General features: G+C 43.1%; 1 protein-coding gene across 3 annotated transcripts in view; it reads left to right on the top strand.

Moving 5' to 3' along the window:
* The window catches only part of MCPH1 (microcephalin 1), a 266,528-nt gene that overhangs the window by 46,358 nt on the left and 204,504 nt on the right, over positions 1-15,666 (top strand). For all 3 annotated transcript variants that reach the window (XM_064585715.1, XM_045879585.3, XM_064585716.1), the window contains exons 4-5: positions 10,184-10,271; positions 13,746-13,860. In XM_064585715.1, coding sequence (XP_064441785.1) covers positions 10,184-10,271; positions 13,746-13,860 — 203 coding nt within the window. The remainder of the gene's footprint in view (positions 1-10,183; positions 10,272-13,745; positions 13,861-15,666) is intronic.

Genomic DNA, 15,666 nt, shown 5'->3' with positions numbered 1-15,666 from the left:
CATTTTCTTGCATGACCCCACGTGGCCTCTCGTGTTAGGTGGTTAATGCAGACTCACCCCCCGCCTTGAGTTCTGAGTCCGTCCGTCCTGGTCTCACCAGCTGTTGCAGTCGTGGGCTGCACAGCAGACGGCTCCCAGCCCCCTGCAGACATGCACCTTGCACCGGGTAGGCCTGGCTCCTTGTCTCCCTCACTTGGGCCATGCCTGCATCTTTCTTTGGTTTTCGTGCTCTTAGTGTTGTTGAAGATTGTAAGTAGTGATGTGTGGTGTCCCTCAGTTTGGGATTATCTGGTGTTTCCTCATGAGGTTATCTGAGTTCTGTGTCTCTTGCAGGAATAACCTGGAAGTGAAGATGGATTCTTCTTCTTGCACCCTCTCGGTGTGGGGTGGTGCCGGTGGTGTTCACAGTGGTGCCTGTCAGCCCTCTGCACCGGGAGGGAGTATGACACACCCCCTCTGCCCCCATGGTTCGTGTGGCGTTCGAGGGGAGGTACTTTCACTAACTGTTCCTCAGCACACTGTGTGTGTGTGAATGTGTGTCTCCTTACTTTATTCACTGGGTTGTAATCCATTGCTATCATTGTTCTTTTTAAGGTTTAAATGGTCTTAGATTGGCCAGGGTCGCCCGTCCAGTTGACTTCTGTGTTATTTTACCTGTTTCCCATCATTCTCTGAACACCTCTTTTCTTTCTGGCACAGAAAGCTTGGACCTTCTCTTTCCTGGCCCTGGATTCAGCCATTTCTCCAGGGATCCCTGGTTCCTTTTACTGGAAATGGTATTTTGAACCCGTAATCTGGGTGCTAGGGTGCACTCGGTTCCATTGAGTGTTGCTGCTCCCACGCCCTCTCGTGGACAGATTTAGTTATACATGTGTGAATTCATGCCTGTGCTTTATAACTCCGTGTGTAGTGAGCCAGGTTCCCACCGATACCTGCAACATCGGTCCCAAACCAGGGGGTTCATTCTAGTCCTCATCTCCTTTTCCCAGTGTTTGTTTTTGTTCCCTGAGCTCTGTTCTCAGACTGTGAGAAGCCTGACTCCTGTTACCCTTCTTAGCAGGGCAGTTAATCAAGTAGGTGGGTGACTAGTCTCTTCTCCAGGGCTATGCCCTTCCCTACATACACCCCCCCTCATCTGCTCAGGCTTGGGTTCCCCTCTGCATTGGGCCTCTTCTCTGCACAGATGTCCTCTCTACTCCACCTGGCCCCCACATGGTGAACCCTCTGCCTGTTCAAATTCTGATACCCCTCACTGTGCCTTGCCCCTCGCTCTGTGTGGACACCCTCCCCTGCCTGCCTGGGCTCCAGCACCTCATGCTGGGCCATCCCCCACACAGGCGCCCCCTTCTCAGGCTCTGGGAAGCCCCCTGGTGGATAAGCGCTCCCCACCCATCCCACAAACCTTGTAGGTATCTGCCCTTGCCTCACTTGTGTGGCTCTAGGACGGAATTGTCACGTGGGAGGGAAAGTTGGAAGGGCAGATTTCTTACCTACTCTTACATTGAGAACACATGGAGAGGGATTGCTGGAATGTGGGAGTTGAGCTCCCAGAGTTCAAGATTATCCTTAAACTTTTTAAGTTTCTTAAGCCTATTCCTGTGATTAAAAGCTGTGTGTTGGTAGGACAGGTGTTTTTAAAAACCTGCCAATTAGGTTTTTCTGTTTGTGGCAAACTTTCAGTGTTCTGAGTTGGTTAAAAGCAAAGCAACACCCAAATTATCTACTGTTACCAATTAAAACATCAACTCAAAAGTAAGACATTTTTCCTGTCTCACACAGCATAGGTTTATTGAGAAGATAAGACCTAATATTCGTGAATAATATCAGAATAATGGGTTTCTTATAGTTTTAGAGCAACAGTTCTCAAATCATGGTCTGGGGACTTCCGTAGTCCATAGACCCTGTAAGGGGTCAGCAGGGTTGAAACTTTTTATAACATTAATAAGATGTTATTTGCCTTTTTCCCTCTCATCTTCTCAGGAGGGTACAGTATTGTTTAGGGGGCATGGCATACACAGTATATGGAATGCTGAAGCAGATGTGAGAATCCAACTGTTTATTGACATTTGCAAAAACGTATGGCCATGCTACTTTTCTACCAGACTTTTTTTCCTGTTTGGGGAAATACTTTTCATAAAACTGTTATTTGTGTTAACATGTATTGAGTTTTATTATTGTTGTTTTTAAATGAATTAACAATTACGTATTTTAAGAACTCAGTTTTATTTATTTTTTTAAGAACTAAGTTTTAATTTGTTACAATAAGTATCCGTAAGTATAACTCAAATAAAAATGCTTTGAGATCCTTGAATTTTTTAAGAGTGAAAGAGATTTTGAGTCCAAAATACTACTTCACAGTTCAGTTTGTGTCTATGGTTTCTGACTGTTTGAGCTCCCACTGTGACTGTGGGCCTTGCTTTGTGCAGGGTGAAAGCGTGCACACATCCCTCTTCCTCGCTCTTCCCTGAGGGAGGTCCTCCACATTGTCTTGTTCTGTCTTACTGTTGAAAGGGATTCTTCTCCCACAGGTCAGATAGTTTTCCACTGCCCTAGCTTTTGAAGAGGTAGTGAGTGAGGGCAACAGAGACGGGGCTGGCGACATAGGGTGTGTTTGGCATAACCAGTGGAGTTGATGGGGATGGGAGGGCGGTGGAGCAGGCTTGCAGTGGGAAGTGCCACCGTTCCTTAGCTCTCGAGGGAGAAAGAGCTCTTTGGAATGAGTCCAGGCAGGGCTTCCCGGAGGGAAGGATGACACAAGCTGCTTTGTTCCCTGTTGGCTCTGAAGTAGCAGCAGTTGAGGGTCAAAAAAGTTGGTTCTGCTTTTAAGGGAATCGCTTGAAACACTTTTCTGCTTGACCACTAGATGGGAGCATAGTGGCATTTTACATTTCTGAAGAAAAGCAGAAATCCATCTGGTGAGCTTTTTTTATTTATTCAGTAGATTTTGATTGTGTGCCTGATAAACACGGGTTTTAACGTAGTGCCTGTGCAGTATTTTACTAAGCATGTGAACACACAAGTTGTTTGCATGCATAGAATGACATCACCAGTATTACGGGCCACCTGTTTCTTTGTTGTGAGAGGTCCTATATAAACCCACGTCGATTCAGGAAGTGTGTCTGTGCATCTTCCCATGCTACCAAGTGACAGATAAGTTGTTGGGACACTTACTGCCAGTAAGGACGAATATATCTTCTACATCACCTGGGTCAGACACACATTTTACCCAGTTGAATCAAGCCTTTCCCCAAACTACTAACAGGTAGAGGATACTTAACGAGTTTCGTGAACTTGGGCAGATTATCTCCTGTGACCCTCAGTGTCCTCAGTTGTTAAATGTGAGACAATGATAGGACAGTATTTATCCACCAGGATTGGTGTGAGGTTCTTATGAGCTGGCTGAGCTTTATGATGCTGCTGATTATAACTTAAATATCATGTATATGATGGTGCAGTTATCCTGATTCTTTTCATCCAAGTCTTATGTCAGGTTGCTTCCTGGTGTTTTGTTGCTTTTTTTCCCCCCCTGTTTTGTTGCTTATAACAGTGGGAAATAGGTGACGTTTCACTTGAGTAAGAAGAAGCTGGTAGGCCCTGCTCAGGGTTCAAATTGGTCATTAATGGACCTTTGTTTAAAAAGAGGCATTCTTAAGAAATATTTCTCTCCTTGTTTGCTTTGTCATTAATGCCTGTTTCTCTCATTTTCTTTCATTTAGATCCATTATTCTGCCTACCCCATTCACTGTCCACTTTCTCTGGGCTTAGGTGATTACTTTGTTTTTTTAAAAAAAATCAACCTTATAAAAATGTAATTTACATAAAATGAAGTGTACCCATTTGAAGTATACAGTTCACTGAGTTTTGGTAAATGTACATACCCATGTTACCATCACTACCACAGTCAAAATATTGTGAACATTTTCACCACCCCAAGAAGTTCCCTTGTGCCCCTTTGCAGTCATCTTCCCTGCCCCAAGCCCCTTTGTACCCTTGACACAGTTGTACCGCAGGGCTACCACTCACCTGGTTCTGGCCCTGTCGCATAGCTTTGCTTATTCTAGGGTCTTATATAAAGGGAATCATCCAGTATGTGTTATTTTGTGCCTGGCTGGTTTTGTTCAACATGATGTTTTTGAAATTTATCCTTGTTGTTATGTGTATCGATATTTTAATTTTTTTTTATAGCTGAACCTAGTATTCTTTTGTATGGCTATACCACAGTTTGTTTATCCATTCACATGTTAATGGACATTTGGGTAGTTTTCTGTTTTTGGTTATTATGATTAAAGTTGCTATGAACAATGACATTCTTGTCCTTAAATGTTTTCATCACTTTTGGCCTGTTACCCAAACTGTTTTCCAAGGTGGTTGTGTCATTTTACATTCCTACTAGCAGTGCATGAATATTCCATTTGCTCCACATTTTCACCAACACTTGGGATTTACCAGTGTTTAATTTTAGCCATTCTAGTGGATTTGTAGTGGTATCTCATATGTTTATTTTTTTGTAGAAGTTTTTTTTGGATATAATTCACCCATCGGAAGTGTACAGTTCAGTGATCTTTGGTTTTTTTTTAAAAGGTTTTATTTATTTGAGAGAGAGAAAGCACACGTGTGTGTGCACGAGTGGGGGGAGGGACAGAGGGAAAGAATCTCAAGCAGACTCCCCACTGAGCCTGGAGGCCCTAGTTGGGGCTGGATCTCACAAGCCTGAGATCATGCCCTGCGGTGAAATCAAGAGTCTGATGCTTAACCTACCAAGCCACCAGGTGCCCCTTGTTGTTGTTTTTAAGTAAACTCTGCACCCAGCGTGAGGCTGGAACTCATGACCTTGAGATCAAGAATCACATGCTCTACTGACTGAGCCAGCCAGGGGCCCCTGTAATTCATTGTTTTTTAATATAATTACAGAGTTTTGCATCCACCAACACAATCAATTCAAAACATTCTCATCACCCTAGAATGTGACCTTGTGCCCTTTCCATCACCCTCCATACCCCCCAGCCCAGGGCAAATACTAATCTACTCTCTGTCTCCATGGATTTGCCTCTTCTGAATTTGTCATGTAAGTGGAATCATACAGTGTGTGGTCTTTGTGTCTGGCTTCTTTCTCTTAAAATGGTGTTTTCAAGATTCCTCCATGTTGTAGCATGTACCAGAATTGCACTTTTTAAATTATCAAATAATATTCCATTGTATGGCTATATCACATATATCCATATAATGTATGATTTGTAAGTATTTTTTCCCATTTTGTGGGTCGTTGTTTTTGTGTATGTCCTTTACAGTTTCCTTTGAAGCAAAAGGTTCTAATACTTATGAAGTCCAGTTTATTTTTTGTTTCTTATGCTTTCGACGTCATTTAAGAAACTATTGACAAATCCGAGATCAGGAAGATTTACTTCTATATTTTCTTCTGAGAATTTTATAGTTTTAGCTCTGACAGTTTAGATCTTCAATCCATTTGGAGTTAGTTTCTGTGCATGGTGTGAGGTAGGGGTCTGATTTCATCCTTTTTTGTGTGGGTATCTGGTTGTCCCAGCACCATTGTTGAAAAGACGATTCTTTCCCAGTGACTTTTGTCACTGATTTTGACAAGAGTCAAAATCATTTAACCAGGGGCTCCTGGGTGGTTTAGTCAGTTAAGCGTCCCACTCTTGATGTTGGCTCAGGTCATGATCTCAGGGTTGTGAGCTCTGCTTCAGGCTCTGCACTCAGCAGGGATCTGCTTGAGGTCACCTCCCCTCCCCCGCCCTGCCCATGATCCCTCTTTCTCTCTCTCTTAAAAAAAATAAAAAATCAATTAATCATACACTTGAGGATCCCCTCTGGCTTTGGTGTGTACTTCCCTGATGACTTGTACTAAGTGTAAGATCACATGCTTAGTGACTATTTGTCTTTGGTTTAAATCTTTTGCCCATTTGTAAAAATTGGGTTTTTGTCTTTTTGATATTGAGTTACAGGTGATTTTTAGATATTATTCATATCAATATTTTTGGTCAGGTACGCATACTGTAAATATCTGATCTCAGTCTGTGATGACTTTTCATTTTCTTTGTTGTGTCTTTCAAAACACACCAGTTTTTTATTTTGTGAAGTGCAGTTTTTCATTTTCTTCTTTTATCCTTTGTGTTTTTGATATTCTGTCTGAGTGTCTTGGCTTACTTCGAAATTGTGAATCTCTTCTTCCATTTTCTTCTGGGAGTTTATAGTTTTGGCCTTTATGTTTAGTTCTGTAACCTAGAGCATGTGTGCGTGCACATGTGTGTGTTTAAGATGAGGTCAAAGTGTCTCTTTCTACAGTGATGACATTTGCTCCTTCAGAAAATATCTTTTGAGTACTTACTCTCTGCCAGGGGGTTACTGTTGCAACTAGACAGGCGTATCCGCTCCCTTCATGAAACTTAGTTTTTATGAAAGAAACAAGTTTTATAAGTGCAGGGTTTAGTGATTCCCCTGAAGGGAACAGGAGGGTCTTAGCCACGGCGCCCGTTTGTCCTGACAATGGCTGTGGAGGCCTCTTGTAGTTGGTGACCTGTGAGCTGAGGCACAGAAGATGAGAAGGAACTAGGTGTTCAGAGACTTGGGGACCAGTCTTCTGAGGAACAGGTCGTGGCCTGAGACGGGGTGATGCCAGTGTGTGTGAGGATCTCAGAGTGTCCATGGTTGGGATCTCTGGGGGAGAGGAAGCTTAGCGGCAGGGATGTGTTCCTGCAGGGCCGTGGAAGGGATTTGAATTTTACGCACATCTCTGTCTTTATTCTCAGTATGCCCTCTCCATGTCAGACCTACATGTGGGACTGCCTACTGGGCGAATTCTTGTGGATGAAGCACAGCAGAACTTGCTCTTCTGTTAACTACCTCCTGACTTCATTTTCTGTCTTGGTTTAGGTGCCATTTCTTTCCCTGTTGTGCCAGCCAGAGCCCTTTGAATCAGAATGCCTAGTTTCCTGTTCCCATCCTGTTATGGAGAGAGGGCCCCTCACACACAGGAAAGAGAGAAGTCAGCTATTATTACAAGGCTTGTAGTGAAACAGTGGTCCCTTTTTAACCCCTTCCCCCAGTTCCTGTTCCCCAGGGGTAACACCTCTCCACCCATGCATCTTGCTGCAGCTCTGTCTGGACCTCTGTACTCCCAGTTACCGTGGCCCCACTGCTGCCTTACTTTCCAGTTTCCGACACTGTCTAGACTTTGTAGTTGGGAAATGCAAATTTAGCTCTTCAAGTGGCCATGTTCTGGGGGACCCCACACCATGTACGTGCCCCTACTCATTGCACCCACACTGCTTCTCTCCTGATTTGATAAATAAAATCCCCCGCTGATGAGCTAAATCAGCCGTTTTGCTTTACATTATTACAACTGGGAAAGTTGTTTTTTAGCTGAATTTGAAAATGCACACAGATATATTTCCTTTTGTGTGAAACTTTGTCCTACCTGAGCTCAGCCTGGTATCCTTGAGTCCAGCGCGTTCCTGGTCCTAGTCGTCTGAAAACTGAGCCTGTCACCTGCTCTGGTGGCAGGAGCGAGTGGGGTTCAGTGGCCCTGACTGTGGGCACAGTTAGGGGTGCGGCTGCTGTTCCTCAGACCCCCCCCTTTCTGCCGGAGCCCTTGAGGTCTGAGGAGAGGAGTTCAGTCCCTTGTCCTCCCTCGTCCAGCTTCCAGGCTTGGGTTTCCTTTTCTGTATTTGCTTTTCAGTTCCCCAGACATCTCTTATCTACTCTTTATTTCTGTTGGTCTGTGTCATTTTGTTTTACTTTACTCTCATTTGAATGGGGTTTCGGGGGCAGGAGAGAAAAACATATGTGCTCAGTCCACCAGTTGTAACAAGAGCTCAAGAACATTCCATTTTTATTTCTAAATACTGCTCATTCAAAGATCTCCACCCAGTCCCACAGCTTTGGTGAAACTTGCGGCATCTCCTACCCCCACAGTCCCTGACCGGACTCCTTGCCCTCAGTGTTCCTGTCCTGAAACACATCTGCAGAGTGGCCTGTCCAGGGCCCCCCACCTCTCCTAGCACCCTGGGACCCACAGCACGAGGGCCGTTGAAGCTCATGAGCTTGGCAGCAGATACAGCCCTCAGGGCGACCTGTGTGACCTCCTTGTCCTTAGTATCCTCGCTCCAGTGCATTCACTGCAGTCGCACCAAGTGGTGTCTGTTTTCCCAGAATTGCCATGCTGTTGTTCGCTTTGCTGGGCTTTTGTCTGTGCTCTTCTTCCAGACGGAAGATCTGCATCCTCCCCAAATCTGCTTCCTCATCAGAATTTAATCTGGTGGTCGCCTCCCACCTAAAGCTTCTCCTGGCTCTCATAGTATCACTTGTGCGCTCTCTCTCTGGCTTCTGCTCTACCTTGTTGTTGTTCTCTTATTTTAATTATTGTGCTGTGTTTTTTTTTTTTTAATTTTTTGCATTTTTTGCAAACTTCTTTCATGACTGGCTTAATAAAAGACAGTTGCATTGTTCTGTCTGCCTCTGCAGAGTATCGGGATCTCACACACACACACAGTTAGCTTTAACTCCATTGTATGCTCATGAGAGAAAAATGAAAAAGGCAAATGAAGCCTTCTTGTGCTAAAAACGGTACTGACCTCACATGCCCTCAGAAGGGGCTTAGGGACCCCAGGGGTCTTCTGACTACACTTTGAGATTCATTAGCCTAGTGATAAGTAGTATTGTCAGTTTGGTGTGTAATCTTCCAGACTTTGCTTAAAATGAGAAATACTGTATTATATATAGTATACAGCATCATATTTACGTTTCTGAAGTTTTGTTTTTATTCTTAATATATTTAAGAGAGTTTTCTATATGAATTTGATATATTTTCCCTATTCTTTTTTTGCATTGTATTTTAATTATATTTTCAACTGTCATTTGCATACTAAATGTTGAACAGTGACAGGTTTATGAAATATAGTCGGAGATGCGTGTAGGGGCCGTATTTTAAAAAGATTGAAACAACAGGTAAGTACGATTATTCTGTAAACACAGGAATGATTGAAAGCTTTTGATCAGGGTTGTGGAGAGATGAATAAAACGTTTTAAGCTTAATCTTTCAGTAATAATATGAATGAATGAGAAGAGTAGGAACTATAGGTAAGGAGATCATTTAGAAAATTATTGTAATTGTTTAGATTTGAGCGTCTGAATGCTTGGAAGTAGGTAATGGTCGGGGGATTCCCAAGACAGGCAGGGAGGTGTGAAGGCAGTGTAGGGAGAGTGGAAGTGACAGACTGATGACAGACAGTTGCGGGTGGTGGGGCCCAGCCTGGCGAAGCTGGGATCGCCCAGCCAGCTCTCCGTTGAAACACCAGTTTTAGGGGCAAGATCGTCTTTCTGGCCGAATTTCTTTAGGGCCCTTCTAGCTCTAGATTATTCCTTTGATGTCCTGTTTACTCTTCTACTATTCATTTAAGAGCATATGCTTATACTGTGTGTGTGCCCCGCTCTCCTCAGTCTGAAGGCTGTTACAAGTCTGAAGTTACTGCATAAAAACTGCTTCCCTTAGCTGCCTCTCACTTCTCCTTTACGCTTTAAAAACACTGTAGAGAGACTGTTTTGGAAAGTTGAATTTATTTTTTATCTTTTTAAGATTTTATTTATTTATTTGAGAGAGAGAATGAGAGAGAGAGCGCACAAGAGGGGGGAGTGGGAGAGGGAGAAGCAGACTCCCTGGTGAGCAGAGAGCCCGATGCGGGAGGACTCGATCCCGGGACTCCAGGATCATGACCCAAGCCGAACGCAGACGCCGAACCGACTGAGCCACCCAGACGCCCCTCCTCCAGGCATTTTATTTTATTTTATTTATTTATTTATTTATTTTTTAAAGATTTTATTTATTTATTTGAGAGAGAATGAGAGAGAGAGAGCATGAGAGGGGGGAGGGTCAGAGGGAGAAGCAGACTCCCTGCCGAGCAGGGAGCCCGATGCGGGACTCGATCCCGGGACTCCAGGATCATGACCTGAGCCGAAGGCAGTCGCTTAACCAACTGAGCCACCCAGGCACCCTGGAAAGTTGAATTTATATTGCCCTTTGTATTTGGTTATAAATGTACTTACTGTAAAAGTCATGTCTGTTCACATGGCCTGTGCATCTCTTAAATTGCTGACTGATACATGCGCTGATGCGATGCTGTGTGACTATAACAGGAACAAATTATGCTCTGTAAATTTAATTACACAGATGCCGGACGGCTGGAACACACATTGATGAAGCACTCTTCCCTGCAGCTAACACTAGGGAACACCTACCAAGCCTAATTAAAAAAAAAGTAAGTATGTGATTTCGACAGTGGCAGTTATGAATGTATTCATTCTTTTTTTCCTAGAAAATGACACTTTGTGGAATATATATATTATATATTAAGAGGTGTCCTAAGTGTTGGAGTTGATGATACTGTTCTTTCCACATAGGGTTTTTAAGAAAGTTACAGACATTAGTGTATCCTTTAAATGCTTTGATGTAATTTGTGAGAAGTGGAAGAGCTGTGTCTGGCCAGTGGAAAACTAAAAGTTGCCAAGAGACTAGCAGACATACAGGTGCACTGGGAACTGCTTCAGAATTCAGTTTTTTATGTCTGCAGCAAAATACCTTTGTTCTGCTGTTTAGCTGGAAAATCTCAAAAGTCGGATGCAGAAATACCCAAGTTATTTATTAAATAATTAAGTGCAAACATAGAGACACTGGCTTTCCTCTGAGGTCTAGTTCACATTTGATCCATAACATTTTTACTCTTTTATTATTTAAAAGTTTTAATTGTGATTTCTTTATTTGAGGTAAACTGGTTTACTAGGAAACGTCAGAGTTGCTTTGTTTTCACGTGAGGATCCCTGTTGGGGAGGAGATTTGCAGACTTTGTCCAAACTGAGTTAGACAGACTAGACCCATACATTTCCTGTAGGTTAAGGAAGACAGTCCCGTGGGCGTCTCAGATTTTCTGTAAATGGTGAATTCTGTATCTCAGACATTTCATCTCGGGCAAGCTGGGATTTGCAGGGCGGTGACGGACAAACTTAACTCCGGTCTCTGTCCAGATTATCCTTCAATTAGAGTGATGGACAAACAACTCCAGTCTCTGTCCAGATTTCCTTCGATTAGAGGTGAATTAGAGCCTCTAAGTCCCCACTCTAAGTGATAACGCCAAGCAATAGCTGTGTCTACCCTTTTAGAAGTAAAGGACTTATTTTATTTTTTTATTATTTTTTTTTAAAGATTTTATTTATTTATTTGAGAGAGAGAATGAGAGAGAACATAAGAGGGAAAAGGGTCAGAGGGAGAAGCAGACTCCCCGCCGAGCAGGGAGCCCGATGCAGGACGCGATCCCGGGACTCCAGGATCATGACCTGAGCCGAAGGCAGTCGCTTAACCAACTGAGCCACCCAGGCGCCCAAGGACTTATTTTAAAAACATATTAATAATATGAGTATATTTTCATCGTAAAACATTGGGTAAACACAGATAAGGCAAATACCTCTCTTAATGTCTCTTTCCTCAAAATAAGCAATTTTTGGTTTGACTTGGGTCCTTGCGGATGGTCTTCAGTACACGTACACTTCAGATGCATGCACACACACGCACACGCACACACACATTTGTACAGTGAGGTTCTGTGTTACGTGTATCGTTTGGGAGATTGTTTTTTTCTTCTTCACGTAACTGTGTGTTTAACCATTTCACGACAGTATATAGTAGCTCTTCACTCTTCCATATTTATTATATGGCATCGGTGTGTCTTTCTTGGATTTGTGCACCCTTAAATCATTGTCAGTTTTTACTAAGCACGTTGTTTATGTGACATGTTTGAGTTTATTTCTCCAGGTGGATTATCTAGAAATGAAGTGACTGGGTCAAAATGTACATGCACTTTAACAGTTCCACCAGCAGTGTACCTATTTCTTGACACAGTGACTAGTGCTGCATATTATTAATCTTGGTCATTTTCCCTGATCTGAAGCATAAGTAATGACTGCTTACCTACTTCATTTAAATGTCCACTTGTGCCTGAAAACATTCCCTTTCTCTTTTCTTTTTTTTTTTTAAAGATTTTATTTATTTATTTGAGAGAGAGAGAATGAGAGAGAGCACATGAGAGGGGGGAGGGCCAGAGGGAGAAGCAGACTCCCTGCCGAGCAGGGAGCCCGATGCGGGACTCGATCCAGGGACTCCAGGATCATGACCTGAGCCGAAGGCAGTCGCTCAACCAACTGAGCCACCCAGGCTCCCCTCCTTTCTCTTTTCTAAGTGCAGTTGCAAAGCGAACATGCAAAGCGAACATGACTTCAGACCATATTATTTTGGGCTCTTTGACAAGGTTCTCAGCTTCCCTCTCCCTTCTTTCTGTTGCCAGCCTGACCCTCTTGCTTGCTGTTCTTAAATTCACCAAGAGTACTTGTGATTTAGAGCCATTGCATTGCATATCTGTTCCCTCTATCTGGAACATGCTTGCCCCAAACTTCATGCATGTGACCATTTTTCTAACTTTAGTAGGGCTTTGTGCCAGAGTTCCTGTCTCAGGGAGACCCCCTCTGACTGCTCTGTGTACAGTAGTGTCTCCTTCCCACTGCTCCAGCTGTCCTGATCCCACTCTTGTGCTGTTTTCCTGACTGTCCGGGGGACTCGCCCCTTTCTGACATACTGTAATAATGGTGGCAGTTAGCTGGGGTTCAGTTGCCAACGAAGATTCACAGGACCCTAAAGGATGTTTGAGAATCTGGGGAGCACCCTGGGACCAGGGAGGCCTAAGGGAGACTCTTGTGCTGGTCGTGTACCCCTGTTGTCAGTACATTTACCTCCCCCAACAGCAGAGCCCTCCCACTGGTGATGGGCAGTTGACCAGCTCTGGGAGTACAAATGCTCCCAGATTCTCTGGACTCATGGTTACAAAGCAACATTGTTCATTAGGACATTGCATGCTGTGCTTGTACTTTGGGGAAAACAGTTCAGGCCAGTTCCAGGCCTGCTGGAATTAACCCTCTTGACACACATAACTTCTATTTTACTTATTAATGATGTTTATTTTCTGTCATTCTTTAATAGAGTATAAGCTCCTGATAGCCAGAATCTTCTTCTGTTCCAAGACCAGTGCTTGACACATATCTTTTTATATGTGTCATATATAAGTAATACATAAAAAAAAAATTTCGTTAAATAATGAATGAGAGCAAGTTGCTCAGTCAAGAACACAAGTGTGGGTGTGGGAAAGTTAACCGAAGACATTCTTTGGACATTAGCCTCAGGCTTCATCCTGTTTGTCACACCTTGTATGTGTAGTTCGAGTTTTTGGGTTTTACTGGCTGAATAGAATTACTGTGATTTAAGGCAATAAAGCAGGATTCAATATTGGTTCCTTTCTTTGGTAGTTAGAAAATAATTGTTTTTGTACTTTGTTACCATGTTACGATTTTGGGGGGCGGGGAAGGAGGAGAGATAATTTTAGAGTAACAAAAATAAGGAAAACGACTAATTTTGTTTAAGAACCTTCATGGAAACTAAGATTGCTGGGATCCTGAAAATGCCTCAGAAAACGTAGCTACTTAACGTACAGCCTTGTATCTAGTCTTTCAGTTCTGCTGCAGTTCTTAGGCACAGAAAGAAAGAAATACTGCTGTTTCACATGCAGGGCAAGAAATGCCTCTGTCAGAAGTTGTACTTGCAGTGTTGTGACAGGTATCAGAAGCGTCGGGAACAGGGTTGTCTCGTTACACAGCTGTGGTACAGTAGTCATTTTTATGTCCTTTCTGCACAGAGGAAGTGTATGCAGCCCAAAGATTTTATTCCTAAAACACCGGAACATGATAAAAGGCTTCAGAAGAAATTTGAGAAAATGGCTACAGAGCTACAAAGGCAGAAGAGAAGTCTGGGTGAGTCCAGGAATCCAGCGCGGTCCCGTGCACCTGTTTCAGCTGCCGGATGGCCGGTGGTGCCCGGGCGGACCCGGCTGCAGGAGGGCCATGGTGTGAGCTCATGGGCCAAAGTCTCCATCACTCACCACATCGATGGAGCTTTTTACTTCAAGGAATGACTATGGAAAAACAGATTTTGACTAAGAAGCCCTATTAGAATAAACCTCTGTTCATTTCTTTGTTACTTTGTATCTCACTTTGTGTTTTTACCTAATACTTGGTCTTTTTGTTTTGTTACCTAGAATAGGGAAATGTTAGATAATATATTCTTTCCTTTATTTCACTTTAAATATAATTTTTATCTTTCAATTATTCCTCACTAAAGCTAAAAAAAATGAAACACATTTCGTTGTCTTTGGGCTTTCAGAATACTGATTTACACATTAGCCCATAGTTGTATTTTTGCTCTTTTAAAGGTATATTTTCTTTTAACTTTGCCTTTTGTTTGCTTTTTTTTGCTTCCAGCAGTTTGAATTTTATGTTCATTGGTCCATTTTTCTTTTTTTTTTTTAAAGATTTTATTTATTTATTTGACAGAGAGATAGCGAGAGCAGGAACAGAAGCAGGGAGAGTGGGAGAGGGAGAAGCAGGCTTCCTGCCAAGCAGGGAGCCCGATGTGGGACTCCATCCCAGGACCCTGGGATCATGACCTGAGCCGAAGGTGGATGCTTAATGACTGAGCCACCGAGGCTCCTGGTCCAGTTTTCTTTTTAAATATCCTACTTGGAGTTCACAGAGGTACTTGAATTCTTTTTCCCCCTTCTGTGCATCAGTTTGTATATTGTCTATTGATCTTTTTTTACAGTTCATTAATATGTTTTTCTGCCATGTCTAATCTGCTATAAAATCCATCTGTTCAGCTCATAATTTTGGTTATTTTATTTGCAGTTCTAGGGTTTCTGGTTTTTTTTTTATAGATTCTGTTATTCTGACTAAATCACTCACATTTTTTCTTTTCATCTTTCTTTGCTTCTATCTGCAATATCTAGAACGCCTGTGTTGTTTTATATGATGTTTTTTTTCTCTTGTTTTTTTGTCATATACGTCCTGTCTCTTAGTAGGAATGGACGGTTTTTGTAATTGAAGGCAAGTCATTAGTTATAAAATATGTTTGAAGCTCTAGGCATTATTATTTTCCTTTTTATTTTTAAAGATTTTATTTATTTATTTGAGAGAAAGAGAATGAGAGAGAGAACACGAGACGGGGGAGGGTCAGAGGGAGAAGCAGACTCCCCGCTGAGCAGGGAGCCCGATGCGGGACTCGATCCCGGGACTCCAGGATCATGACCTGAGCCGAAGGCAGTCGCCTAACCAGCTGAGCCACTCAGGCGCCCTGGCATTATTATTTTCTTAGACACAAAGTTTCTAGTTCCCTCTGCTAAGCAGTTGGAGTGGGGCCTTGTTGGCTTTATCTGGACTGATGTGAATAGGAGCGTCACTGACTTTGATAAGGCTTGGTAGACTTCGGGTTTGACACTGATGCCAGAGTGTGGCCATCTAGACCGTTCCTTTTTTTTTTTTTTTTAAGATTTTTATTTATTTATGAGAGAGAGAGAGAGAAAGAGAGACAGCGGGAGCAGGGGTGGAGGGAGAGGGAGAAGCAGGCTCCCCGTTGAGCAGGGAGCCTGACGTGGGGCTCGATCCCAGGACCCTGAGATCGTGACCCGAGCTGAAGGCAGACACTTAACCGACTGAGGCACCCAGATGCCCCCATCTAAACCTTTCCACTGAAAGCCTGGCATGATAACTAGGATCTCTTCCCCT

This window comes from Mirounga angustirostris, unplaced genomic scaffold (assembly GCF_029215605.1).
Source record: "Mirounga angustirostris isolate CCGP_5_RB_7025 unplaced genomic scaffold, mMirAng1.0.hap1 SCAF_2, whole genome shotgun sequence".
Taxonomy (NCBI): domain Eukaryota; kingdom Metazoa; phylum Chordata; class Mammalia; order Carnivora; family Phocidae; genus Mirounga; species Mirounga angustirostris.
This window is presented reverse-complemented; position numbering and strand designations above follow the sequence as displayed.